Source organism: Scaptodrosophila lebanonensis, unplaced genomic scaffold (genome assembly GCF_003285725.1).
Source record: "Scaptodrosophila lebanonensis strain 11010-0011.00,11010-0021.00 unplaced genomic scaffold, SlebRS2 tig00000001-arrow-pilon, whole genome shotgun sequence".
Classification (NCBI taxonomy): Eukaryota; Metazoa; Arthropoda; class Insecta; order Diptera; family Drosophilidae; genus Scaptodrosophila; species Scaptodrosophila lebanonensis.
Genome location: NW_022060529.1, coordinates 22,030,310 through 22,058,078, shown reverse-complemented (window position 1 = coordinate 22,058,078; position 27,769 = coordinate 22,030,310). Strand labels below are relative to the sequence as shown.

Genomic DNA, 27,769 nt, shown 5'->3' with positions numbered 1-27,769 from the left:
AAGAAACGAAAACAGCTTTGTTTTTTTTCCTCTCGATGCTTTAGGCCTTCGGTGTAGACATCAATGCCGAATCGTGAATCCTAAAACTATACAGCTCTTAATTTTATGAATCCACCAAATTCTTAAATTTGTAGCGAAATCTGCCGAGAGCTATTCGTCGAAATTGGAAACAAACTTAAAAGAAAATTGCATTGTACAAATAAATGTTTTCATTTCAATTAATTTGTCTAACATTTCGTATTTAAATCAAATATAACCAACGTAAATTTAACTAAAAACACATTTTATTAAAAAAATATATTTTTTGTTGTAAAAACGAAATATTATTATTTTTGGACTTTTTTCTACCTTCCTGCTTTTAGGAAGAATTCTCCCAACAAATTTTTTTTATTACTTTTAATGTTTCGAAACAAAAAACCGCTTATACAGTTTATTAAATTGAGAGCCCATTATTATTTATTGTTTATTAATTTTTGAAGGATTATTCGCGAAATTGTAGCCTATTCGAAGACAATATCTACTTTAAAATCCTTTAATGTATTAAACTACTAGGGGGTTCTCCATTGGATTTAAATCTAGGTTTTTTGAAAAATGCGGTAATCCATGGAAAATGCTGACGTTTACCCTTCTTTGAAGAAAAACTTGATGCAAAACATTAAAATTTTGATTAAATAATGCACGATGCATTTAAAAAATAACTTATGCATATCAGATCCATTCAGATCCATTTTAGGGCTAAATATTGCGTCATAATCAACGTGTGGTTGACTTTATGTGGCAAAATTTTTTCTAGGGGGTGGCAACGGCCCCCTCCCCCCTACACCCTTGGTTGTATCAGTGAGATTGCTTAGGAAGGCAGAAAAGCTCAGGAGGAGGTGCTTCCCGCTTTCCTCCTCTATTTCATCTCTACAGCTTCTGCAAAAGTCATTTGATGGGAAGCCTAGTGTGGCTGCCTACTGGACAATGCCCCCATAAGTACCCCCACTAGAGTTAAATCAGTTTAGTTTTAGAAGTGTTGTGGCTCTTTTCATGTTTAGAGTCGACCAGATCGGCCTTGCTCGTACACACACGCTTGTACTTGTTTATTTATTTATTTATTTATTTAAATCAACAAGTGGATCTGTCGATTTATTCAATAACAATATATAAGTATTAACATTTTATATATGTATATATTAAGATTTAAAATTAAAAATTCAAATATGATTAATATAACATAGTCTCAACTTAAAAGATAAGAAAGCCTACGAAAAAGCTGTACAATAACGTCTATAAATGCCCCGGACACGTTGGGGGAATTTTATTTGCCAGTTGGCCAGCTATGCCCCGATTCATAGCCATATGTGGTTAGAGACATTATAGACCTAACAATCTAAACAAATAGTATGTACTTAGGAGCTAATTAGAAAAAGTAAGGAGTGGAAAGAGACAGAGGTAAAGAGGGAGAGAAAGGAAGAGGAAGAGAAAGGGGAAGAGAGAAACAGGGGAAGAGAAAGATGGAACAAGAAAGACAAAAGGAGAAAGAGGGAAATCTCCAACCCGGTGGGGGAAAGTTTTAAGCCAGTCCGGCCAGCGCTGCTGCGTCCTTGTCCTTGCGTGGTTGATTAAATACCTTCACTCTTTGAATTAATTACGTTTATATTAAAATTAAAAGTAAAGTGTACACATCTCATATTTACTTAAACACTCTGTGGTGGAAAATCGAGTATAACGGGTTAAGAATCTGTATACAAAATTTGACCCATTTTTAGAGGAATATATCAGTCGATCAAAAATAATGAACATTTATTTTAATTGCAAAGTTGTCTACTTCAACAAACATATTGCGAGCTATATCCGTACAATTAGTTTGCTGTCTGACTGTCTTCGATTCATTCCTGAAATTAAAAAAAAAGGTGTAAAATCATTTGAATTTTATTTTCCATGTATATAGATAAGTAAATAAATAAAAGTGTGCATACATACACATATTAAATTTTCATGTGGACAGGAGCAAGCTGACAGTCCAAGGTGCTGCCAAAATACGAAAAGTAAGTCGGATGATCTGTCAAAATAAGCTGCAATAGCAACAGAAGCCAAAGCCATGGCCAGCAGTCGATTCGAAATCGCTGTTAGATTGGAATTTCGACCCAATTAGGAAATTTTTCAATACGCGACAAGAAACTTTGGCTCTCTTTGGCGTTCTTGCTGTGGCTGTGGCTGTTGATGTTGTAGTTGTTGTTGTTGTTGCCCTTTTAAGTTCTGCGGAAAAATGCAAAACCTTCAATGGCCAAGAATACAAGAACGAGCAAGCGATACATAAAATATATTGTTATGTCTGCGGTGAGAAAACTAATTGACGATGACAGCAGCCGCAGTCGCAGCACCAACAACAACAACAACAACACCAACAGCAACAACAACACCAACAGCAGCAACAACAACAGCGGCTAAGGCAGCCAATAATCGACGATGAACGTTGTTGGTAGCACTTTTTCTGCAACAGACGGTCGACGGTCGACGGTTGCACGCTCATTTTGTACGTGAGTGTGTGTGTGTATGTGTGTGTGTGTGTACATTGAATGGCCTTCGTACTTTTCTATTTGAAGCAAAAAAAAGCAACAACAAATCGCTTAAATTTATTTATACGTTGCCAATGCTGTCGGATATAAAAGGCGCCGCCAATGCAATCATTTTGTATTGCATGAAATTATTGATTTGTTATTTGTTGAATTGTTTGGCGCAGCTTGTTAAAATGTCCAATAATTTTTTTCCGTTTTTTTTTTCAGCATTTCTACTATGTATGTATGTATGTATGTATGTATGTATGTATGTGACGGGCGGTACTGTGAACTTAATAATTGCATCTCAATTTCGATATTGCCAATTGCTTTCTGGTTAAGACATTATGACAGAATTCTTGAAAATTGTTGCGATTTGGTCAATAATTAGTTTTGAAAATTAATGTTAAACTGTAACTTATAACATTGTACAGTTATGTACATATTTTGAACACATACATATATTCCTATTATTAGAAATATTTTGATGGCAGGATTGTCTAACTGCGAGCTGCTTGCCATTAAATGTTAGAATTTAATTAACTATTTATATAGATTAAAATCAAATTCAATTTCAATTTTTTATTTTTATTCCTTCATTTAAAAAAGAATAAGACTTAGAATGTTACACTTAAAATAATAAAAGTTAATTCATTTATAAATATGCAAAGACAAGCAGATACAATGAATGGGGACTTACATATATACATATATATACACACATACATATATACATACATATATACATACACATATACATATGTACATACATACTTATATGAAATTAGTTTGTTATTCATATTACTTATTATATACCTACTTCTCACCGAATTAATGTTAATTTAATAATTTTTTTTGTGGTTTATTTATATATTTTACATTTATATAGCAATGAAAAATGCTTTCGACTTAAATTTGTTTCATCTCGACACTATTGAATGGCATTTCCGGTTTTAAGCTTCGCTACGTGCATTGCTTGCATCTGGTTGAGAACCTTGCTTTTGCTGGGACCATGCGTACACCAAGACAAAAGCTACTTGCCACATATGCGTCCTTGGTGCTAGAGCAAGAAGCTTTGATCTAACATATTTTCAGAAGCTTTTTGAATTGAGTTCTAACTAAAAGTTCCAGCTGAACTTTTCAGATAAGTGGGGGACACGAAAAACTTAGTCGGGAGCACTACAACAACATCCACAACAAAAACCAACGTGAGAGCATTCGATCAACGACACAAGCACGGCGTGTATTTTGTTTTCATACTCTGAACCCGTAGGGCAAAAAGGGTATATTATGTGCAATGTAGGTAACAGGCAGAATAAAGCATCTACGACCCCATAAAATATATACTTGTATGTATGTATGTAAATTTATTCTTAATCAGCATGACGAGAGCAATCGAGAAAGGACGAGCTTATGTTATTTTTTTGAATGTTCTCCCCCCTTTTCCCGCAACAAATGTTCGTCAATACTGTCCACATTTCAAAAGCTACAAAAATCAAAATTGTCACAAGCAGTTATCTACTTTTGTTTTAAATTCATTTAAATCGGTCAATTCTAAGAAAACATAGTAGCGTTTAGTAGGTTTTACTCCAGTACTACAAGTATGACCACAAACTGTATCCACATTTCTAAATCTACATAAACCACACTTGGTATGTTGACTCTCCTAATATCCAGATAACACGTGTTTATTTAATTTTTTGGATTTCATAACTTTACAAATTACGCACACTTTTGAAATAAAGATAGCTTAATCTAGTGATGTCATTGGCAACTATTGGTAAAAACTAAAGACAAAGCTGCAATTTTTTCACTTTTTGTACTCTGTTCATTAAATGTAGTAGAAGAGTATATTGCGCGAGCTGAAAATGTAACAGGCAGAAGGAGGCGTGGCAGACTCCACAAAGTATATACACAAGGGCGTAGGCAGGGGGGCCGTTCATTATTATGACGCACTATTTCGCCTTAAAATGGTTCTGAGTTGGATTTGTTGAAGTTTTTTCATTGATCATAAAAATAAGTTATTTTTTAAATGCTTCGTGCATTATTTAATCAAAATTTTAATTTTTGGGCCCCCTTTTGGTAAAAGCTGCCTACGCCCCTGCGCCCTTTTAAGAATGACGTGCATTCTCATAGAAACAATTGATAAACACCGCACTGTGCATTTGAATCCCCAGTAGCTTTTTAGCTTCGGGCGGGTGAAATCAGTTTTCTACGCGCATGTAGATGACATTTTATAGGCATTTCAACTGCCATCGTAATAAACATTGTTAGATTTCAAATTGCTCTTGGTGTATCTTTAATTTTTGTTGTTTTTAAAGCGTAACAAGTGTAATCTTTCAGAATTAATGCGACACAATTTGTAAAATTCTGAAAGAGTAAAGCAAAAATATACAAAACCTTAAACAGCCATAATATTACATCAAACAATATTTGAGAGATAATGGAATAGAGAATTTAAATACTTACATGGAGATTGTGCAATGTGCATAAAACTTGTCTAGCAACTTTACGAATTCTGTGCTTTGTAGATTTGCAATCTTTAAATAAATTGTAAATAATAAAACTAAAAAGGTATTAAGCCGCAATTGTTTCAAGCAACTAAAGCTATTTATAATTTTGATTTGACAATTTCTTATTCCTCAAAATAAAGTGAAAATAGTATATTACTAATACTTATAGAGCATACCTTAGAGATTACCTTCCATATATGGACCAATTCTGCGGATCTAATTTTTGGGTAAGCTATCTGCATCCATTTGACAAAAGAATGAGTAGAGTTAAACATATATTTAGGATTCCAACAAAACCTGGTGGACAACCGATCCGCAATTCACAACATGTTTCGAAAAAACTGCTCTTGTCTGGGCACCATGCGCATTTCTATGGACGTTTATTATATTCGACTTCTACTACCTCAAAGCGAGTTTTGATAAAGATATTCCGTGGAACAAATTAAATTTAAGCAAGCTTGTGATTAATCTCGGACTTCTGGCCATAACCGCATTAGATTTGATCATAGCTTTGGTTAAGAAGGGCGACGAATCTGCCGCTGAAATATACCTCGTAGATATTTGGAGTCCCATTATTAAGTTCGCTACTTTTGTAAGTTCATGGAGACCGCTGTGTTATATTCAATATTTGCTAATTGACAATTTTTTAGTTGCTGGCCTTCATATTCATTCCACTGAATAGAAAATATGGGGTACAGACGTCTGGTTGCCAGTTCCTATTTTGGTTCCTACTTTCTGTTTGTTCCATACCTCGCTGTATTTCGGAAGTACAAGCTGATCGAAATCGCAGGAGCGAAGTACAAGACTTATTTTGGGAGAATTACCAATATTGTAGCTTCTTCTTTTTCTTTGCATCATCATGTGCCATGCTGTTGCTGAATTGTTTTGCCGACAGCATGCCCAGACAGACGAAATACAAACGGGAAAAGGTAAAAAATACTCTACTGTTTTTTTTCAGGGAGTGTAATTATTATGTGTTATTATAAAAATGAGTTTTACTTCACAACCTAACTAATATTCATTATTTTTAAACAAAAAAACTCATTTAATAATGATTATTTTTAAAATTTATATATATCCTTAAACAATGAGCCAAGACCAACCCGAACCAGTTTTGAGCTAAAAAAAAAAACATCCTTAAAAAATATTTGCGGGCAAAATTACACCTTGAGTTTTATTTTTGATCAAATCATATTAAATAAATCATTACATTTTGAGAGAATGATTAAAAATTTAAATTTAAATCATGGTGAAAATAGATAATCCTAAAAAAGGTAATGTTGGTAAATTTCTCGCTTTCCCAAAGTTAAGTGAATGATTTTTGAGTTACAAAAAAATTCATTATTTTCACTCCCTTTTTTAACGCTCTATAAGCCACTGACAATTTTATTCAACTAAATTGTTTATTTATTATGATTCATTTAACATCATATCTGTAGACTTTTGAAATTTAAGTACACCATATGGTAGAGTATATCGTACAACAATATGCTCAAATATTATTGCAGAATGAGATGCCGGAACTTTCCGCCAGTTTCTTGTCGCGCATTACGTATTATTGGTTTGATGGAATGGCCAGGAAGGGCTACCGGAAATCTCTCGAGGAAGCAGACCTTTGGGACCTTTGTCCACGGGACAGTAGCAAGGAGGTGATGCCAACTTTCGCCTACCACTGGCACAAATATAAGCCTTCACTGGCTTGGGAGTCAAAAGCGAAATACGAAAATGAAAAGGTGACATTCGTTAAACCAAAAAGTTGGAGAAACCGTACAAAGAAGGACATGGTCTCAATATTGCCCGTAATCTTCAGGTCCTTCGGTGGCGTAATTCTTTTCAGTTCGCTTTTGAAGTTAATCACAAATATACTGGCATTGGTACAGCCGCAAGTCTTAAGCCTAATTATTGAATTTGTTTCGGACTTCGAGGGGGAACAGCAGCCCCAATGGAAAGGCATAATGTATGCCATTCTGCTGTTTGTATTGGCCGTATTGCAGACCTTGATGTTGGCCCAATACTTCCATCGCATACTCATTGTAGGCCGGCGCACTCGAACAGCGCTGATTAATTCCATTTATCGCAAGTCTTTGCGCATATCGAACTCCAGTCGAAAGGAGTCCACTGTGGGTGAAATTGTCAACCTGATGGCTGTAGATGCGCAACGCTTCGTTGAATTCACGCACTTCATCAACACTCTGTGGTCTGCTCCATTGAAGATCGGAGTAGCACTGTTTTTTCTGTGGCAGCTTCTAGGTCCTTCTGTTTTGGGAGGACTTGTCGTTATGTTCATGTTGATACCGCTGAATGGTTTCATTGCCAGTCGTACACGGAAATACCAAATTCGTCAAATGCAATACAAGGACGAACGTATCAAGCTAATGAATGAGATTTTAAATGGCATAAAGGTTAGTAAGTTTGTTTCCTCACTGAGCCTTTGTTAACTCAGTTTAAATTTTCAGGTGCTCAAGCTTTATGCCTGGGAGCCTAGTTTCGAGAAGCAAGTACTAAATATACGTGAGAAGGAAATCAAAACACTAAAGTCCACAGCCTATCTTAACGCAAGCTCCTGGTTTCTTTGGTCTTGCGCCAACGTTTTGGTAAGAATAATCAATATCAAAAATAATATCCACGTAGCCCACTAGTTTCGTTACATACTTGTATGTATATAGATATGTACGTGTATATATGTGTGTATAAGTATATTCCTATCGAACTGCCATATTCAAAATTCTTTCGAAGCAACATTTATTCCAGAATCCATGCGCATGGCACTCTTGTTTATCTTTCGACACAAATTGATTTCAGAAATTGTATACCTTGTACGAGCATATTGATATCAGAATTTTAAAGAGAGCACCTATAAATTTGAAATATTCAATCTTCTATTTTAATTGTAATGTTATATTGTATTTCCTTATGACTAATCTACAAAAGGTAACTAATTTATAGATGTTGATAATGGGAGCTACAATTATTTATTGTACCATTTACCTACTGGGAATATGGGTGGCCTCGTTTTTATTGTGCTAACCCAAGGATAAGAATTAACAAAAATCCGGTAATACTATCAAATTCGATTTAAAAACTAAAAGAATAACAAGCTTTTGAATCGCACAGAAAAAATATATACATATTAAAAGTGTTTTCCAAATACATTTGCAGAGGTGTATTAACTTTTGAAATGGATCAAGCCCACATACCCAAAATATTTTCAAGTTTAGAAAACTGTCTGTAGTTTTAAAAAGTTAAATTCTACTTTAGTATATTTAATTAATTTTATTAGACAGAAACACAAACGATTTTCTATATTATAGGGCGATTTGAAGTTTTTCTCAGAATGTAGTGTCATGGCCTAGTTATAGTTACCATGCAAACAAACTTGAACCATCTAAAAAACAAAATACGTGTGTGTATGTTTTATACTTATTATTATTTTCAGGTCGCATTGGTAACATTTGGCACTTATGTATTGATCGACGAAAACAACGTGCTCGACGCTAATAAAGCCTTTGTCTCGCTGTCTCTATTTAATATCCTAAGTCGGGAATTGACAATATTACCTATTCTTGTTACCAGCTTGGTACAGGTTAGCTAAGTCAAGGTATAAAATGAACTCATTATTTAATTTTTATTTGCCTCTCTTTCAAATAGATACAAGTGTCTGTTAAACGCATAAACAAATTCTTGAACAGCGAAGAGTTGGACCCCAACAACGTGCAACACGATGCCTCAAAACGTAAGTGTCTGCACCGTGCTGCCAACATACTTGTATTAATTTTACTGTTAATTTGGCGTGAACGCAGCTCATCCGATGACCATTGAAAACGCTTCATTTTCCTGGGACGATGACAACGAGACGCTCACAAACATTAACATTGTAGTGCCAAGAAACAATCTTGTAGCCATTGTAGGCACTGTTGGTTCCGGCAAGTCATCCGTGATTCAAGCCTTCCTCGGCGAAATGGAAAAGTTGTCTGGTAGTGTCAACACGGTTGGCAAGCTGGCGTATGTTCCCCAGCAGGCCTGGATTCAGAATGCCACACTGAGAGATAATATACTTTTTGGCCAGCCTTATGATCGTCGGCGGTACAATCGAGTAATCGAGGCGTGCGCATTACGGGCCGACATTGATATTCTGTCGGCCGGTGATCTGACCGAGATCGGAGAAAAGGGCATCAATTTATCGGGTGGCCAGAAGCAGCGTATTTCGTTGGCACGCGCCGTCTACAGCAACGCCGATCTCTATTTGCTAGATGATCCGCTGAGCGCCGTTGACTCCCATGTAGGCAAACATATCTTCGAGGAGGTAATCGGACCCAAGGGTATGCTGGCGAACAAAACGCGTGTGTTGGTCACACACGGCATTACATTTTTGCCACAAGTGGACAACATTTATGTCATGAAGTTGGGCGAAATCAGTGAAAGCGGAACTTACAGTGAATTGCTCCAGAATAGGGGAGCCTTTGCCGAATTCCTTATCCAGCATCTACAGGTGGGCGAAGTGGAACAAGAGGACCTAGATAAGATTCAACGGCAACTGTCTAGCACAATCAGTGAGCCCGGGTTGCTGCAAACTATTGAGAAGATCATTGATGTAGCACGATCGGAGAGCCTTTCCGACTCTATGTAAATAAGCCGCACATGGAATAAGTATTCAAAAATTAATGAATAACTTCTCTTTTGTATTAGTTCTCTATATTCCAACGATAGTCTAATGGGTGGTTTGCAAAATCGCATTAGCCGTCAGCAATCGCGTGAATCCAAGATCTCCGCTCATTCGCTGAGAAAAAAAGAAGAAGTAGAAGGAAAACTAATCGAGTCGGAGAAGTCACAGACTGGAAATGTAAGTGGCTAATAATCTCACCATTGGGATAAATGGTTCTTCCATGTCTGCAATCTATCCAATTTGAATTAAATTGCATTCCTTTACTTTAACCTTTCAATTTTCTCTTACGTTGCATTTTCAGGTCGATCTTGCCGTTTACAAGCATTACGTTAAGAGTATCGGCGTATTTATGGCTATAGCAGTGCTAGCTCTTAACTTTGTTTGCGAAGCATTCAAAGTCGGTTCTAGTCTATGTCTTACAGAATGGGCTAATGATAACGATGTGGCTAACAGCACTAGCAAACGAGATATGTATTTGGGACTCTACAGTGCATTCGGTTTCTGTATAGGCATGTTAATCTTTTATTGACCATATATTTTCATTCTACCTTAATTCTCAATTCTTTTGTTGTACTCTTCACTCTTCACGAGTTCATAACCATGGATGACAAAACATAAAATAAGTGAAAATGCTTTCTAAATCAAGATTAGTTTAATCAAGCAGAGGACTTTAAAATATTTCAAGTTATCTTTCATATGTTGTTTGATAAAAAATTTTGTCTATCGTTCGATTCTTATGATCAGTTGCCACAAGTTTTTTTTCGACACTCACATACTCGCTTGGAAGTCTACGATGCGCGCGGGCTTTGCATTCCACCCTCTTGCATTATAACTTGCGATGGCCTATGGAGCTCTTCGATACGACGCCACTGGGACGGATTGTGAATCGGTTTTCGAATGACATTGATGTAATCGACAACGTGTTGCCCTCCAATGTTCACGGCATGTTGATCGAGGGATTTGCGGTAAATAAAGTTTAATATACATTAAATTAATTAAGATCACCAAAAACTATAATAATGACGACCGTATTCTATTCAGACTACCTTCAAAGTCTTTTCTGATCCGACTCAATGTTATCACAATTCTATTTATATTGATATGATTAAAGCTTTCGACAAAAGTGTTTGGGAAATTGATTTAATCGAAAATGATTATCTAATTTCTTCAAATAACTAAGTTAACTACTTCCTTCCTCTTTTACCGATAATCACTTTTCAAGGTCTTAACCACAATTGTGGTAATTAGCTTATCAACTCCCATCTTTCTGGTGGCCATTGTACCCATTGCCGTTATGTACTTCTACACGCAGCGCTTTTTCGTGCCCACCGCTAGGCAATTGAAGAGGTTGGAGTCCATATCTCGTTCACCCATTTACTCACACTTCAGTGAGACACTTACTGGTGTATCCACGATTCGAGCCTTTTCCGTGAAGAATCGGTAACATTTACTATTATTATTTGCTGTTGAAATTCAATGAATGCTTTCATATCCCTTTGCTTCAGCTTTATCAATGAGTCGGACGCCAAGGTGGACAAAAATCAAGCATTCAAATATCCCTCTATGATTTCAAACCGTTGGCTTGCTGTACGATTGGAAATGCTCGGTAATATGATCATCTTGTTTACTTCCTTGTTTGCCGTGCTGGGGGGCCAGACCAATCCAGCTCTTGTAGGCTTGTCAGTGACCTACGCAATGCAGGTAACACAGATTTTAAACTGGCTGGTTCGCACGATATCTGATGTGGAGACAAATATCGTATCCGTCGAGCGAATCAAGGAGTACAGCGAGTCCAAGCAGGAGGCACCATGGGAACAGGAGCAGGACATGTCGAAGTCGAAGAACTGGCCTGAAGAGGGATGTGTCTCGTTTGAAAATTTAAAGGTGCGTTATCGCAAGGGCTTAGATCTAGTATTGCATGGCGTTACCTTTTATGTACGTGGCGGCGAGAAAATTGGCATCGTGGGACGCACGGGTTCAGGAAAATCAAGCTTAATGCTGTCCATGTTTCGGTATGTAGAACAAATGGTTATATTAGTATATCAAAACACTCAAAAATTTATCATTTATACATTTCCTTATCCTTTCGACAGCATCATCGAAGCATCGGAAGGACGGATATTGATCGATGGAACCGATATTGCCAGCTTGGGCTTGCACATGCTTCGCTCACGTCTATCCATCATTCCGCAGGATCCAGTGCTATTCTCCGGCTCTCTGCGCATCAATTTGGATCCATTTGGTGTTAAAAGCGACGATGATATTTGGAAAGCCCTGGAGCTATCCCACTTGAAATCGTTTGTGAAGGGCTTTCCTGCCGGCCTGAATCACAGCATTGTGGAGGGCGGGGAGAACTTGTCGGTGGGGCAACGACAGTTGGTTTGCTTGGCTCGGGCATTGTTACGCAAGACCAAAGTGCTCGTGTTGGATGAGGCCACTGCGGCTGTTGATTTGGAAACTGATGACCTCATACAAGTGAGTGGTTTTCTCAATGAAGAGTTAAACATCTAACTGATTGCCTGCATTTCTCAGAAAACTATTCGCTCGGAGTTTAAGGAATGCACAGTGTTGACCATTGCCCATCGACTTAACACCATACTAGACTCCGATAAAATAATTGTGTTGGATTGCGGTATCGTTAAAGAGTTTTCCTCACCTACCAAATTGTTAAGTGATCCTGACTCTATCTTCTTCAGAATGTCAAAGGATGCCAATCTTGTTTAATTTTTATCAACTCTCACTAAAGTATTTTCTACAACAGCTACTTAAACAACTTTGCTTTTTACTACAAATAATAAAATTTTGCTACAATAAGAAAGTGGTTTATACGACCTCATAAAAAAGATAAATTTTTCTTATAGATAATTGTTGTCCATTGACCAGTGTGTCAGGGGATTTTCTATTTATCTTTTTGGCCGTTATCTCTGTCGATAATGAGTATGTTAACTTGATTGTTGTCGCTCAGATACTCGCCCAAAAATAATAACAAATGTTTGACTCATTGCTCTACCAAATAAAGATATAAGAGTGATATAGTACATATACATCTACGGTAAAGTTAAAGCTTTTTCATCGAGATGTTGACTGAATAATAGGAAATCTTTTAAGCATCCCATTACAAAGCAATTGATAAAGAAAAAGAGCAGAGTCTGCCTTATTAATTGTATGCTCTGCCGGGCTAATTTGTAATAATTTCTGGCTCGCTCACTCGTAAGCGTGGCTACGTTCTCATTGAAGCAAATGATAACCACCGCGCTACATGTTTGCATTCCCAGTCAATTTAAAAACTTCAAACGCACAGCACCTCAACGGACCGCTGTCGGAATTCAAACGCGTATCTAAATATTTTTGTATTTCATCTGCTGTGGTAATTATAATCGCTATTTTAAATTTCGGTTGATGAGCTTCTATATGTCTTCTCTTGCGTAACAAGTGTACGTCGAATGTATTTTACTCATATTGTGAAATTGGCTATTTTCCCCGATATATGTATGTACATATGTATAAACATACACTCATATGGATTGCCGGCGTAAAATTATCTATTACGTACATAAGCGTTCATATGCTCATACATATTTATGTACATATTTATGTCACACATTATACATACATACATACATACATACATACATACATATGTATGTACATAGTATGTATGCATGTAATAGAACATCCATAATTACATATACAGTGCAGTTTAACCAATAACATTTTAATATAAAAGATAAAAATAGAGAATACATTCCATGTTAAGCAAAGTAGATTAAATTATACAGCAGCTCTGAAGGTTGGGTATTTAAATATGTACATATGTATGTATGTATATGACTTGTTAAGATAAGATCCTTAATAAAATACATATGTATGTACATACATTTGCTGTAAGAAAATCATATTCGACTTCCCCCAATATTAATAATAACTGTAACAAACGTTTCGGATCTAATTATTAAGTATATCAACAATGTTTGTAGTTAATTAATTTATAGTTAAACAAATTTTATTTAACTACATTTTTCAATTTCCCACGCAAAATAACCCAATCAGCTGTGCCTCAATCGCTCTGTCTATTTAACTAGTGTATCGACCAGCCCTGCCAACCCGCTGATGCGACAAAGTTCTTTTGTCCGCTCTTTTAAAATTTAAAACATGCTCCCTAGGATAGGAATCATGAAAAAGCAATGATATATGTTGTTTCAAAGCTCACGTCACCACACAATTATTAAGTGTGTGTCGTAGTTAAAAAAGGAGGTGGATGGTGAGAGCCAAAAGTTGCACCCTGGATTGCGTTTTCGTTTTCCTTATACTATACATACATATATGTACATATGTTTGTATGCATCAGCTGGTAATGTTTACATTGTCGGTAAACAGCCGGGTCAAGAAACCGCTGTGCATATTTCGTTTTGTTTAATAACAAATATTGTTTTTTAAACTATTAAAAAATCATGATTATATTACATAATACTTTACATTGTCATACAACATATTTTCAAGTAATTCAATTTAAAGCTCAACAACGCTCATGGATCAGTTCTGCGGCTCCAAGTTTTGGGTGAGTTACATATTCACAATCTTTTGATAAAATGGCTATAGAATAAACATTTAAATATTTATTTTAGAACGAGACCTGGTGGACAACTGATCCGCAATTCACAACATGTTTCGAAAAAACTGCTCTTGTCTGGGCACCATGCGCATTTCTATGGACGTTTATTATATTCGACTTCTACTACCTCAAAGCGAGTTTTGATAAAGACATTCCGTGGAACAAATTAAATTTAAGCAAGCTTGTGATTAATCTCGGACTTCTTGCCATAACCGCATTAGATTTGATCATAGCTTTGGTTAAGAAGGGCGACGAATCTGCCGCTGAAATATACCTCGTAGATATTTGGAGTCCCATTATTAAGTTCGCTACTTTTGTAAGTTCATGGAGACCGCTGTGTTATATTCAATATTTGCTAATTATGACAATTTTTTTAGTTGCTGGCCTTCATATTCATTCCACTGAATAGAAAATATGGAGTACAGACGTCTGGTTGCCATTTCCTATTTTGGTTCCTACTTTCTGTTTGTTCCATACCTCGCTGTTTTTCGGAATTACAAGCTGATCGTAATCGCAGGAGCGACGTCGAAGACTTCTCTTGGGAGAATTACCAATATTGTAGCTTCTTCTTTTTCTTTGCATCATCATGTGCCATGCTGTTGCTGAATTGTTTTGCCGACAGCATGCCCAGACAGACGAAATACAAACGAGGAAAGGTAAAAAAAAACTCTACTGTTTTTATTTTGACGCATTCCAATCTTGGACTATTGCAGAATGAGATGCCTCAACTTTCCGCCAGTTTTTTGTCGCGCATTACCTATTACTGGTTCGATGCATTGTCATACAAGGGCTTCCGCAAACCTCTCGAGGAGGGAGATCTTTGGGACTTACGCCCACAGGATAGCAGCAAGGAAGTGATGCCGCCATTTGCTCACAACTGGAACAAATATGTGCTGAAAAACAAGAAAGATTCTCTGACATGGGAACCAAAAGCCCAATTTAGCAACGACAATGTGTCATTCGTAAATCCTCATGGTGGGCGCAATCGAGACAAGAAGGTCATGGCTTCAATAATTCCGGTAATCTTCAAGTCCTTTGGCGGCGCATTTCTTTTCAGCTCGTTTCTAAAGCTGATTGCTGACATACTGACATTGGCACAACCGCAAGTTTTGAGCTTGATTATTGGATTCGTTGGAGACTTCGAAAAGGAACAACAACCGCAATGGAAGGGAATAACGTACGCAGTTCTTCTATTCGTATTGGCCAGCATACAGACTCTAATTGTGTCCCAGTACCATGATCGCGTTATCATGATCGGCCATCGTACTCGAATTGCGCTTACCAATGGAATCTATCGCAAAGCTTTGCGCATATCGAACGCCACTCGAAAGGAGTGTACTGTCGGCGAAATTGTTAATTTGATGGCTGTCGATGCGCAGCGGTTCGTGGAACTTACATACTACGTCAATATTTTGTGGTCAGCCCCAATAAAGATCTCGCTAGTGCTCTACTTCCTGTGGCAGTTGCTAGGCCCTTCGGTCTTGGCTGGTCTGACGGTTTTGATTCTCTTGATACCGGTAAATGGTTTCATAGTTAATCGCTTAAAGATGTATCAAATACGCCAAATGAGATACAAGGACGAACGTGTAAAGCTTATGAATGAGATCTTAAGTGGCATAAAGGTAAGTTTTTTTACACACTACAGCTTTGTGATAACACTTTTGAATTTTTAGGTGCTCAAGCTTTATGCCTGGGAACCAAGTTTTGAAAAGCAAGTACTGAATATACGAGAAAAGGAAATCACAACGCTGAAATCATCGGCCTATTTGAACGCCAGCTCCTTGTTTATTTGGTCGTGCGCCAACTTTTTGGTAAGATTACAGTTCTCTTTTAAAATAGAATTCTCAAACAACATTAATGCAATTTCAAATTTTTAGGTGTCCTTGGTTACATTTGGAACTTACGTACTAATCGACGAAAACAACGTGCTCGATGCTACTAAAACCTTTGTCTCTTTGTCTTTATTTAATATTTTAAATTTTGAACTAACAGTATTACCCATTCTCATTCCAACCTTGGTGCAGGTATGTTTTAAGAAAGCATAAAATGGGATCCTTGTAAATGTGTATTCTTTTCCTATTAGATATATGTATCTGCCACACGCGTGAACAAATTCTTGAACAGCGAAGAGTTGGACCCCAACAACGTGCAACACGATGCCTCAAAACGTAAGTATCTGCACCGTGCTGCCAACATACTTGTATTAATTTTACTGTTAATTTGGCGTGAACGCAGCTCATCCGATGACCATTGAAAACGCTTCATTTTCCTGGGACGATGACAACGAGACGCTCACAAACATTAACATTGTAGTGCCAAGAAACAATCTTGTAGCCATTGTAGGCACTGTTGGTTCCGGCAAGTCATCCGTGATTCAAGCCTTCCTCGGCGAAATGGAAAAGTTGTCTGGTAGTGTCAACACGGTTGGCAAGCTGGCGTATGTTCCCCAGCAGGCCTGGATTCAGAATGCCACACTGAGAGATAATATACTTTTTGGCCAGCCATACGATCGTCGGCGGTACAATCGAGTAATCGAGGCGTGCGCATTACGGGCCGACATTGATATTCTGTCGGCCGGTGATCTGACCGAGATCGGAGAAAAGGGCATCAATTTATCGGGTGGCCAGAAGCAGCGTATTTCGTTGGCACGCGCCGTCTACAGCAACGCCGATCTCTATTTGCTAGATGATCCGCTGAGCGCCGTTGACTCCCATGTAGGCAAACATATCTTCGAGGAGGTAATCGGACCCAAGGGTATGCTGGCGAACAAAACGCGTGTGTTGGTCACACACGGCATTACATTTTTGCCACAAGTGGACAACATTTATGTCATGAAGTTGGGCGAAATCAGTGAAAGCGGAACTTACACTGAGTTACTCCAGAATAGGGGAGCCTTTGCCGAATTCCTTATCCAGCATCTACAGGAGGGCGAAAAGGAATATGAGGACCTAGATAAGATTCAACGGCAACTGTCTAGCACAATCAGTGAGCCCGGGTTGCTGCAAACTATTGAGAAGATCATTGATGTAGCACGATCGGAGAGCCTTTCCGACTCTATGTAAATAAGCCGCACATGGAATAAGTATTCAAAAATTAATGAATAACTTCTCTTTTCTATTAGTTCTCTATATTCCAACGATAGCCTAATGGGTGGTTTGCAAAATCGCATTAGCCGTCAGCAATCGCGTGAATCCAAGATCTCCGCTTATTCGCTGAGAAAAAAAGAAGAAGAAGTAGAAGGAAAACTAATCGAGTCGGAGAAGTCACAGACTGGAAATGTAAGTGGCTAATAATCTCACCACGATTAAAATTCATCCAATTGCAATTTAATTGATGTCTTTTATTTTAACCTTTCAATTTTCTCTTATGTTGCATTTTTAGGTCGATCTTGCAGTTTACAGGCACTACGTCAAGAGTATCGGCAAATTTATGGCTATATCAATGTTAGCCCTAAACTTGGTGTTTCAAGCTTTCCAAGTTGGTTCTAGTCTATGGCTCACAAAATGGGCCAATGATGACGACGTTTCTAACGATACCAGCAAGCGAGACATGTATCTGGGGGTCTATGGGGCGTTCGGTTTCTGCATAGGTAGGTACTGCGGACTCGGATACATACTACAAGTATACCTAATATGTAGATTTTATTTAATTATTTGTTTGTTTTAAACATGGTTAGAGCTTTATACTCATTCCTACTAATCCTTAATCGCGTAACATTTTCCATTCGATTTGTCTGATTTAGAAAATACGCTAAAAAGATAAAAATATTACTTTTAATTATCTTTTAAATGAGTTTATCTCTCTCTCTCCCTCTTTTGTAAACAATCGATCGATTGTGATCAGTCGTCACGAATTTTGGCTCAGCTCTCGCCTATTCACTGGGTTGTCTTAAATGCTCTCGCACCCTGCATAACACGCTCCTGCATTACAACCTCCGATGGCCAATGGAGCTCTTCGACACGACGCCACTGGGACGGATTGTGAATCGCTTCTCGAATGATATCGATGTAATCGATAACTCATTGCCCCAAAATATTCGCGGTGTGCTCTCTCAGGCAATTATGGTAACCTATTTTATCAACAATAATTAAGACTCACCCTTCACTTTTCTTGAATATTAAGTTGTCTTGGGCCTAAATAAGAGATACTGTTATTATCCTCTTTTATTACAAATCTGTATTTAAGGTCTTAGCCACTCTAAGCGTTATAAGCTTAGCAACACCCGTCTTTCTGATCGTCATCGTGCCCATAGCCATCCTATACTACTTCACTCAGCGCTTTTATGTGCCCACCTCTCGGCAATTGAAGCGGTTGGAATCCGTTTCTCGGTCGCCCATTTACTCTCACTTTAGCGAATCGATTACTGGAGTATCAACGATTCGAGCCTATTCTGTGGAAGAGCGGTAACTTATTTTATTTTGGTTTACTGTCCACATTTGATTACTATTCTTACAACTTTTGTACAGATTTATTGATGAGTCGGACAGCAGGGTGGACAAAAATCATACCTGTCGGTATCCTGCCATAATTTCGAAACGGTGGCTGGCCGTACGCCTAGAGATGATTGGCAATATGATAATTTTGTTTACTTCCTTGTTTGCCGTACTGGGAGGTCAAACTAATCCCGCCCTTGTAGGCTTGTCCGTGAGCTACGCAATGCAGGTAACGCAGACTCTCAACTGGCTGGTGCGTATGATGTCTGACATTGAGACCAATATAGTGTCTGTGGAGCGCATTAAGGAGTACGGAGAGTCCAAGCAGGAGGCAGCATGGGAACTAGAAAAGGACAAGTCGATGTCAAAGAACTGGCCTGAAGAGGGATGTGTTTCGTTTGAAAATTTAAAGGTGCGCTATCGTGAAGGCTTGGACCTAGTATTGCATGGCGTTACCTTTCATGTAGGTGGCGGCGAGAAAATTGGCATCGTGGGACGCACGGGTTCAGGCAAATCAAGCTTAATGCTGTCCATGTTTCGGTATGTAGAACAAATGGTTATGTTAGTATATCAAAACACTCAAAAATTTATCATTAATACATTTCCTTATCCTTTCGACAGCATCATCGAAGCATCGGAAGGACGGATATTGATCGATGGAACCGATATTGCCAGCTTGGGCTTGCACATGCTTCGCTCTCGTCTATCCATCATTCCGCAGGATCCAGTGCTATTCTCCGGCTCTCTGCGCATCAATTTGGATCCATTTGGTGTTAAAAGCGACGATGAAATTTGGAAAGCCCTGGAGCTATCCCACTTGAAATCGTTTGTGAAGGGCTTTCCTGCCGGTCTGAATCACAGCATTGTGGAGGGCGGGGAGAACTTGTCGGTGGGGCAACGACAGTTGGTTTGCTTGGCTCGGGCATTGTTACGCAAGACCAAAGTGCTCGTGTTGGATGAGGCCACTGCGGCTGTTGATTTGGAAACTGATGACCTGATACAAGTGAGTGGTTTTCTCAATGAAGAGTTAAACATCTAACTGATTGCCTGCATTTCTCAGAAAACTATTCGCTCGGAGTTTAAGGAATGCACAGTGTTGACCATTGCCCATCGACTTAACACCATACTAGACTCCGATAAAATAATTGTGTTGGATTGCGGTATCGTTAAAGAGTTTTCCTCACCTACCAAATTGTTAAGTGATCCTGACTCTATCTTCTTCAGAATGTCAAAGGATGCCAATCTTGTTTAATTTTTATCAACTCTCACTAAAGTATTTTCTACAACAGCTACTTAAACAACTTTGCTTTTTACTACAAATAATAAAATTTTGCTACAATAAGAAAGTGGTTTATACGACCTCATAAAAAAGATAAATTTTTCTTATAGATAATTGTTGTCCATTGACCAGTGTGTCAGGGGATTTTCTATTTATCTTTTTGGCCGTTATCTCTGTCGATAATGAGTATGTTAACTTGATTGTTGTCGCTCAGATACTCGCCCAAAAATAATAACAAATGTTTGACTCATTGCTCTACCAAATAAAGATATAAGAGTGATATAGTACATATACATCTACGGTAAAGTTAAAGCTTTTTCATCGAGATGTTGACTGAATAATAGGAAATCTTTTAAGCATCCCATTACAAAGCAATTGATAAAGAAAAAGAGCAGAGTCTGCCTTATTAATTGTATGCTCTGCCGGGCTAATTTGTAATAATTTCTGGCTCGCTCACTCGTAAGCGTGGCTACGTTCTCATTGAAGCAAATGATAACCACCGCGCTACATGTTTGCATTCCCAGTCAATTTAAAAACTTCAAACGCACAGCACCTCAACGGACCGCTGTCGGAATTCAAACGCGTATCTAAATATTTTTGTATTTCATCTGCTGTGGTAATTATAATCGCTATTTTAAATTTCGGTTGATGAGCTTCTATATGTCTTCTCTTGCGTAACAAGTGTACGTCGAATGTATTTTACTCATATTGTGAAATTGGCTATTTTCCCCGATATATGTATGTACATATGTATAAACATACACTCATATGGATTGCCGGCGTAAAATTATCTATTACGTACATAAGCGTTCATATGCTCATACATATTTATGTACATATTTATGTCACACATTATACATACATACATACATACATACATACATACATATGTATGTACATAGTATGTATGCATGTAATAGAACATCCATAATTACATATACAGTGCAGTTTAACCAATAACATTTTAATATAAAAGATAAAAATAGAGAATACATTCCATGTTAAGCAAAGTAGATTAAATTATACAGCAGCTCTGAAGGTTGGGTATTTAAATATGTACATATGTATGTATGTATATGACTTGTTAAGATAAGATCCTTAATAAAATACATATGTATGTACATACATTTGCTGTAAGAAAATCATATTCGACTTCCCCCAATATTAATAATAACTGTAACAAACGTTTCGGATCTAATTATTAAGTATATCAACAATGTTTGTAGTTAATTAATTTATAGTTAAACAAATTTTATTTAACTACATTTTTCAATTTCCCACGCAAAATAACCCAATCAGCTGTGCCTCAATCGCTCTGTCTATTTAACTAGTGTATCGACCAGCCCTGCCAACCCGCTGATGCGACAAAGTTCTTTTGTCCGCTCTTTTAAAATTTAAAACATGCTCCCTAGGATAGGAATCATGAAAAAGCAATGATATATGTTGTTTCAAAGCTCACGTCACCACACAATTATTAAGTGTGTGTCGTAGTTAAAAAAGGAGGTGGATGGTGAGAGCCAAAAGTTGCACCCTGGATTGCGTTTTCGTTTTCCTTATACTATACATACATATATGTACATATGTTTGTATGCATCAGCTGGTAATGTTTACATTGTCGGTAAACAGCCGGGTCAAGAAACCGCTGTGCATATTTCGTTTTGTTTAATAACAAATATTGTTTTTTAAACTATTAAAAAATCATGATTATATTACATAATACTTTACATTGTCATACAACATATTTTCAAGTAATTCAATTTAAAGCTCAACAACGCTCATGGATCAGTTCTGCGGCTCCAAGTTTTGGGTGAGTTACATATTCACAATCTTTTGATAAAATGGCTATAGAATAAACATTTAAATATTTATTTTAGAACGAGACCTGGTGGACAACTGATCCGCAATTCACAACATGTTTCGAAAAAACTGCTCTTGTCTGGGCACCATGCGCATTTCTATGGACGTTTATTATATTCGACTTCTACTACCTCAAAGCGAGTTTTGATAAAGACATTCCGTGGAACAAATTAAATTTAAGCAAGCTTGTGATTAATCTCGGACTTCTTGCCATAACCGCATTAGATTTGATCATAGCTTTGGTTAAGAAGGGCGACGAATCTGCCGCTGAAATATACCTCGTAGATATTTGGAGTCCCATTATTAAGTTCGCTACTTTTGTAAGTTCATGGAGACCGCTGTGTTATATTCAATATTTGCTAATTATGACAATTTTTTTAGTTGCTGGCCTTCATATTCATTCCACTGAATAGAAAATATGGAGTACAGACGTCTGGTTGCCATTTCCTATTTTGGTTCCTACTTTCTGTTTGTTCCATACCTCGCTGTTTTTCGGAATTACAAGCTGATCGTAATCGCAGGAGCGACGTCGAAGACTTCTCTTGGGAGAATTACCAATATTGTAGCTTCTTCTTTTTCTTTGCATCATCATGTGCCATGCTGTTGCTGAATTGTTTTGCCGACAGCATGCCCAGACAGACGAAATACAAACGAGGAAAGGTAAAAAAAAACTCTACTGTTTTTATTTTGACGCATTCCAATCTTGGACTATTGCAGAATGAGATGCCTCAACTTTCCGCCAGTTTTTTGTCGCGCATTACCTATTACTGGTTCGATGCATTGTCATACAAGGGCTTCCGCAAACCTCTCGAGGAGGGAGATCTTTGGGACTTACGCCCACAGGATAGCAGCAAGGAAGTGATGCCGCCATTTGCTCACAACTGGAACAAATATGTGCTGAAAAACAAGAAAGATTCTCTGACATGGGAACCAAAAGCCCAATTTAGCAACGACAATGTGTCATTCGTAAATCCTCATGGTGGGCGCAATCGAGACAAGAAGGTCATGGCTTCAATAATTCCGGTAATCTTCAAGTCCTTTGGCGGCGCATTTCTTTTCAGCTCGTTTCTAAAGCTGATTGCTGACATACTGACATTGGCACAACCGCAAGTTTTGAGCTTGATTATTGGATTCGTTGGAGACTTCGAAAAGGAACAACAACCGCAATGGAAGGGAATAACGTACGCAGTTCTTCTATTCGTATTGGCCAGCATACAGACTCTAATTGTGTCCCAGTACCATGATCGCGTTATCATGATCGGCCATCGTACTCGAATTGCGCTTACCAATGGAATCTATCGCAAAGCTTTGCGCATATCGAACGCCACTCGAAAGGAGTGTACTGTCGGCGAAATTGTTAATTTGATGGCTGTCGATGCGCAGCGGTTCGTGGAACTTACATACTACGTCAATATTTTGTGGTCAGCCCCAATAAAGATCTCGCTAGTGCTCTACTTCCTGTGGCAGTTGCTAGGCCCTTCGGTCTTGGCTGGTCTGACGGTTTTGATTCTCTTGATACCGGTAAATGGTTTCATAGTTAATCGCTTAAAGATGTATCAAATACGCCAAATGAGATACAAGGACGAACGTGTAAAGCTTATGAATGAGATCTTAAGTGGCATAAAGGTAAGTTTTTTTACACACTACAGCTTTGTGATAACACTTTTGAATTTTTAGGTGCTCAAGCTTTATGCCTGGGAACCAAGTTTTGAAAAGCAAGTACTGAATATACGAGAAAAGGAAATCACAACGCTGAAATCATCGGCCTATTTGAACGCCAGCTCCTTGTTTATTTGGTCGTGCGCCAACTTTTTGGTAAGATTACAGTTCTCTTTTAAAATAGAATTCTCAAACAACATTAATGCAATTTCAAATTTTTAGGTGTCCTTGGTTACATTTGGAACTTACGTACTAATCGACGAAAACAACGTGCTCGATGCTACTAAAACCTTTGTCTCTTTGTCTTTATTTAATATTTTAAATTTTGAACTAACAGTATTACCCATTCTCATTCCAACCTTGGTGCAGGTATGTTTTAAGAAAGCATAAAATGGGATCCTTGTAAATGTGTATTCTTTTCCTATTAGATATATGTATCTGCCACACGCGTGAACAAATTCTTGAACAGCGAAGAGTTGGACCCCAACAACGTGCAACACGATGCCTCAAAACGTAAGTATCTGCACCGTGCTGCCAACATACTTGTATTAATTTTACTGTTAATTTGGCGTGAACGCAGCTCATCCGATGACCATTGAAAACGCTTCATTTTCCTGGGACGATGACAACGAGACGCTCACAAACATTAACATTGTAGTGCCAAGAAACAATCTTGTAGCCATTGTAGGCACTGTTGGTTCCGGCAAGTCATCCGTGATTCAAGCCTTCCTCGGCGAAATGGAAAAGTTGTCTGGTAGTGTCAACACGGTTGGCAAGCTGGCGTATGTTCCCCAGCAGGCCTGGATTCAGAATGCCACACTGAGAGATAATATACTTTTTGGCCAGCCATACGATCGTCGGCGGTACAATCGAGTAATCGAGGCGTGCGCATTACGGGCCGACATTGATATTCTGTCGGCCGGTGATCTGACCGAGATCGGAGAAAAGGGCATCAATTTATCGGGTGGCCAGAAGCAGCGTATTTCGTTGGCACGCGCCGTCTACAGCAACGCCGATCTCTATTTGCTAGATGATCCGCTGAGCGCCGTTGACTCCCATGTAGGCAAACATATCTTCGAGGAGGTAATCGGACCCAAGGGTATGCTGGCGAACAAAACGCGTGTGTTGGTCACACACGGCATTACATTTTTGCCACAAGTGGACAACATTTATGTCATGAAGTTGGGCGAAATCAGTGAAAGCGGAACTTACACTGAGTTACTCCAGAATAGGGGAGCCTTTGCCGAATTCCTTATCCAGCATCTACAGGAGGGCGAAAAGGAATATGAGGACCTAGATAAGATTCAACGGCAACTGTCTAGCACAATCAGTGAGCCCGGGTTGCTGCAAACTATTGAGAAGATCATTGATGTAGCACGATCGGAGAGCCTTTCCGACTCTATGTAAATAAGCCGCACATGGAATAAGTATTCAAAAATTAATGAATAACTTCTCTTTTCTATTAGTTCTCTATATTCCAACGATAGCCTAATGGGTGGTTTGCAAAATCGCATTAGCCGTCAGCAATCGCGTGAATCCAAGATCTCCGCTTATTCGCTGAGAAAAAAAGAAGAAGAAGTAGAAGGAAAACTAATCGAGTCGGAGAAGTCACAGACTGGAAATGTAAGTGGCTAATAATCTCACCACGATTAAAATTCATCCAATTGCAATTTAATTGATGTCTTTTATTTTAACCTTTCAATTTTCTCTTATGTTGCATTTTTAGGTCGATCTTGCAGTTTACAGGCACTACGTCAAGAGTATCGGCAAATTTATGGCTATATCAATGTTAGCCCTAAACTTGGTGTTTCAAGCTTTCCAAGTTGGTTCTAGTCTATGGCTCACAAAATGGGCCAATGATGACGACGTTTCTAACGATACCAGCAAGCGAGACATGTATCTGGGGGTCTATGGGGCGTTCGGTTTCTGCATAGGTAGGTACTGCGGACTCGGATACATACTACAAGTATACCTAATATGTAGATTTTATTTAATTATTTGTTTGTTTTAAACATGGTTAGAGCTTTATACTCATTCCTACTAATCCTTAATCGCGTAACATTTTCCATTCGATTTGTCTGATTTAGAAAATACGCTAAAAAGATAAAAATATTACTTTTAATTATCTTTTAAATGAGTTTATCTCTCTCTCTCCCTCTTTTGTAAACAATCGATCGATTGTGATCAGTCGTCACGAATTTTGGCTCAGCTCTCGCCTATTCACTGGGTTGTCTTAAATGCTCTCGCACCCTGCATAACACGCTCCTGCATTACAACCTCCGATGGCCAATGGAGCTCTTCGACACGACGCCACTGGGACGGATTGTGAATCGCTTCTCGAATGATATCGATGTAATCGATAACTCATTGCCCCAAAATATTCGCGGTGTGCTCTCTCAGGCAATTATGGTAACCTATTTTATCAACAATAATTAAGACTCACCCTTCACTTTTCTTGAATATTAAGTTGTCTTGGGCCTAAATAAGAGATACTGTTATTATCCTCTTTTATTACAAATCTGTATTTAAGGTCTTAGCCACTCTAAGCGTTATAAGCTTAGCAACACCCGTCTTTCTGATCGTCATCGTGCCCATAGCCATCCTATACTACTTCACTCAGCGCTTTTATGTGCCCACCTCTCGGCAATTGAAGCGGTTGGAATCCGTTTCTCGGTCGCCCATTTACTCTCACTTTAGCGAATCGATTACTGGAGTATCAACGATTCGAGCCTATTCTGTGGAAGAGCGGTAACTTATTTTATTTTGGTTTACTGTCCACATTTGATTACTATTCTTACAACTTTTGTACAGATTTATTGATGAGTCGGACAGCAGGGTGGACAAAAATCATACCTGTCGGTATCCTGCCATAATTTCGAAACGGTGGCTGGCCGTACGCCTAGAGATGATTGGCAATATGATAATTTTGTTTACTTCCTTGTTTGCCGTACTGGGAGGTCAAACTAATCCCGCCCTTGTAGGCTTGTCCGTGAGCTACGCAATGCAGGTAACGCAGACTCTCAACTGGCTGGTGCGTATGATGTCTGACATTGAGACCAATATAGTGTCTGTGGAGCGCATTAAGGAGTACGGAGAGTCCAAGCAGGAGGCAGCATGGGAACTAGAAAAGGACAAGTCGATGTCAAAGAACTGGCCTGAAGAGGGATGTGTTTCGTTTGAAAATTTAAAGGTGCGCTATCGTGAAGGCTTGGACCTAGTATTGCATGGCGTTACCTTTCATGTAGGTGGCGGCGAGAAAATTGGCATCGTGGGACGCACGGGTTCAGGCAAATCAAGCTTAATGCTGTCCATGTTTCGGTATGTAGAACAAATGGTTATGTTAGTATATCAAAACACTCAAAAATTTATCATTAATACATTTCCTTATCCTTTCGACAGCATCATCGAAGCATCGGAAGGACGGATATTGATCGATGGAACCGATATTGCCAGCTTGGGCTTGCACATGCTTCGCTCTCGTCTATCCATCATTCCGCAGGATCCAGTGCTATTCTCCGGCTCTCTGCGCATCAATTTGGATCCATTTGGTGTTAAAAGCGACGATGAAATTTGGAAAGCCCTGGAGCTATCCCACTTGAAATCGTTTGTGAAGGGCTTTCCTGCCGGTCTGAATCACAGCATTGTGGAGGGCGGGGAGAACTTGTCGGTGGGGCAACGACAGTTGGTTTGCTTGGCTCGGGCATTGTTACGCAAGACCAAAGTGCTCGTGTTGGATGAGGCCACTGCGGCTGTTGATTTGGAAACTGATGACCTGATACAAGTGAGTGGTTTTCTCAATGAAGAGTTAAACATCTAACTGATTGCCTGCATTTCTCAGAAAACTATTCGCTCGGAATTTAAGGAATGCACAGTGTTGACCATTGCCCATCGACTTAACACCATACTAGACTCCGATAAAATAATTGTGTTGGATAAAGGAACCGTTAAAGAGTTTTCCTCACCAACGGAATTACTAGACAATCCTAAGTCTAACTTCTACAGAATGGCAAGGGATGCTAAACTAGTTTAATTACGATTAACTGACCCTAAAATTCTTTTTTTAAAAACTAGCCTTATATTTTAATGCAATTAGTAAGTCGTAGTTTTGCGCCCTATCTTGGCTTGAAAACCAAGTAAGTATTAAAATCTCACAATTTTACTCACATAACAATAGCTACAATTATAATAATTTGATTATGCTTATTATTCTTTT

At 38.4% G+C, this 27,769-nt stretch overlaps 3 protein-coding genes across 9 annotated transcripts; all 3 read left to right on the top strand.

The window, feature by feature from the left end:
• Nucleotides 1–5,045: 5,045 nt before the first annotated feature.
• On the top strand, nt 5,046–12,480 carry LOC115634573 (canalicular multispecific organic anion transporter 2-like). Its single transcript, XM_030532397.1, has 16 exons — nt 5,046–5,114; nt 5,223–5,280; nt 5,337–5,645; nt 5,704–5,982; nt 6,562–7,455; nt 7,510–7,647; nt 8,490–8,636; nt 8,702–8,786; nt 8,854–9,676; nt 9,740–9,893; nt 10,018–10,225; nt 10,461–10,681; nt 10,939–11,156; nt 11,222–11,728; nt 11,810–12,191; nt 12,249–12,480. Exons 2-16 carry the CDS (start codon nt 5,251–5,253, stop codon nt 12,438–12,440), a joined length of 4,587 nt encoding a protein of 1,528 aa, XP_030388257.1. The 5' UTR covers nt 5,046–5,114; nt 5,223–5,250; the 3' UTR covers nt 12,441–12,480.
• A 556-nt stretch (nt 12,481–13,036) lies between these two features.
• LOC115620409 (multidrug resistance-associated protein 1-like) lies at nt 13,037–20,053 on the top strand. Of its 4 annotated transcripts, none has more exons than XM_030513641.1 (16): nt 13,037–13,083; nt 14,217–14,274; nt 14,342–14,644; nt 14,706–14,984; nt 15,042–15,950; nt 16,002–16,139; nt 16,206–16,352; nt 16,412–16,496; nt 16,564–17,386; nt 17,450–17,606; nt 17,710–17,917; nt 18,172–18,392; nt 18,514–18,731; nt 18,795–19,301; nt 19,383–19,764; nt 19,822–20,053. In XM_030513641.1, exons 2-16 carry the CDS (start codon nt 14,245–14,247, stop codon nt 20,011–20,013), a joined length of 4,599 nt encoding a protein of 1,532 aa, XP_030369501.1. In that variant the 5' UTR covers nt 13,037–13,083; nt 14,217–14,244; the 3' UTR covers nt 20,014–20,053. The 4 variants fall into 4 exon arrangements, with proteins under 4 accessions (XP_030369501.1, XP_030369510.1, XP_030369493.1 ...); XM_030513650.1 differs by lacking the exon at nt 13,037–13,083 and adding an exon at nt 13,119–13,150 and having other exon boundaries at nt 14,232–14,274; XM_030513633.1 differs by lacking the exon at nt 13,037–13,083 and having other exon boundaries at nt 14,137–14,274.
• A 556-nt stretch (nt 20,054–20,609) lies between these two features.
• Nucleotides 20,610–27,710, top strand: LOC115620069 (multidrug resistance-associated protein 1-like). 4 transcript variants are annotated; one of them, XM_030513237.1, is made up of 16 exons: nt 20,610–20,656; nt 21,790–21,847; nt 21,915–22,217; nt 22,279–22,557; nt 22,615–23,523; nt 23,575–23,712; nt 23,779–23,925; nt 23,985–24,069; nt 24,137–24,959; nt 25,023–25,179; nt 25,283–25,490; nt 25,745–25,965; nt 26,087–26,304; nt 26,368–26,874; nt 26,956–27,337; nt 27,395–27,710. In XM_030513237.1, the coding sequence occupies exons 2-16, from the start codon at nt 21,818–21,820 to the stop codon at nt 27,584–27,586; spliced, it is 4,599 nt and encodes a 1,532-aa protein (XP_030369097.1). In that variant the 5' UTR covers nt 20,610–20,656; nt 21,790–21,817; the 3' UTR covers nt 27,587–27,710. The 4 variants fall into 4 exon arrangements, with proteins under 4 accessions (XP_030369097.1, XP_030369105.1, XP_030369087.1 ...); XM_030513245.1 differs by lacking the exon at nt 20,610–20,656 and adding an exon at nt 20,692–20,723 and having other exon boundaries at nt 21,805–21,847; XM_030513227.1 differs by lacking the exon at nt 20,610–20,656 and having other exon boundaries at nt 21,710–21,847.
• Nucleotides 27,711–27,769: the final 59 nt, after the last annotated feature.

What these genes read in the sequence shown, in the direction of transcription:
- LOC115634573 (XM_030532397.1), top strand. Translation starts at nt 5,251, where the DNA reads ATGGACCAATTCTGCGGATCTAATTTTTGG. An exon ending in TGCATTCGGTTTCTGTATAG is followed by an intron (nt 10,226 to 10,460) that starts GCATGTTAATCT and finishes TCTTATGATCAG; the next exon opens with TTGCCACAAGTTTTTTTTCG. An exon ending in TTAATGCTGTCCATGTTTCG is followed by an intron (nt 11,729 to 11,809) that starts GTATGTAGAACA and finishes TCCTTTCGACAG; the next exon opens with CATCATCGAAGCATCGGAAG.
- LOC115620409 (XM_030513641.1), top strand. Translation starts at nt 14,245, where the DNA reads ATGGATCAGTTCTGCGGCTCCAAGTTTTGG. An exon ending in GCAACACGATGCCTCAAAAC is followed by an intron (nt 16,497 to 16,563) that starts GTAAGTATCTGC and finishes GCGTGAACGCAG; the next exon opens with CTCATCCGATGACCATTGAA. An exon ending in GCCTATTCTGTGGAAGAGCG is followed by an intron (nt 18,732 to 18,794) that starts GTAACTTATTTT and finishes ACTTTTGTACAG; the next exon opens with ATTTATTGATGAGTCGGACA.
- LOC115620069 (XM_030513237.1), top strand. Translation starts at nt 21,818, where the DNA reads ATGGATCAGTTCTGCGGCTCCAAGTTTTGG. An exon ending in GAGAGCCTTTCCGACTCTAT is followed by an intron (nt 24,960 to 25,022) that starts GTAAATAAGCCG and finishes CTTTTCTATTAG; the next exon opens with TTCTCTATATTCCAACGATA. An exon ending in TTAATGCTGTCCATGTTTCG is followed by an intron (nt 26,875 to 26,955) that starts GTATGTAGAACA and finishes TCCTTTCGACAG; the next exon opens with CATCATCGAAGCATCGGAAG.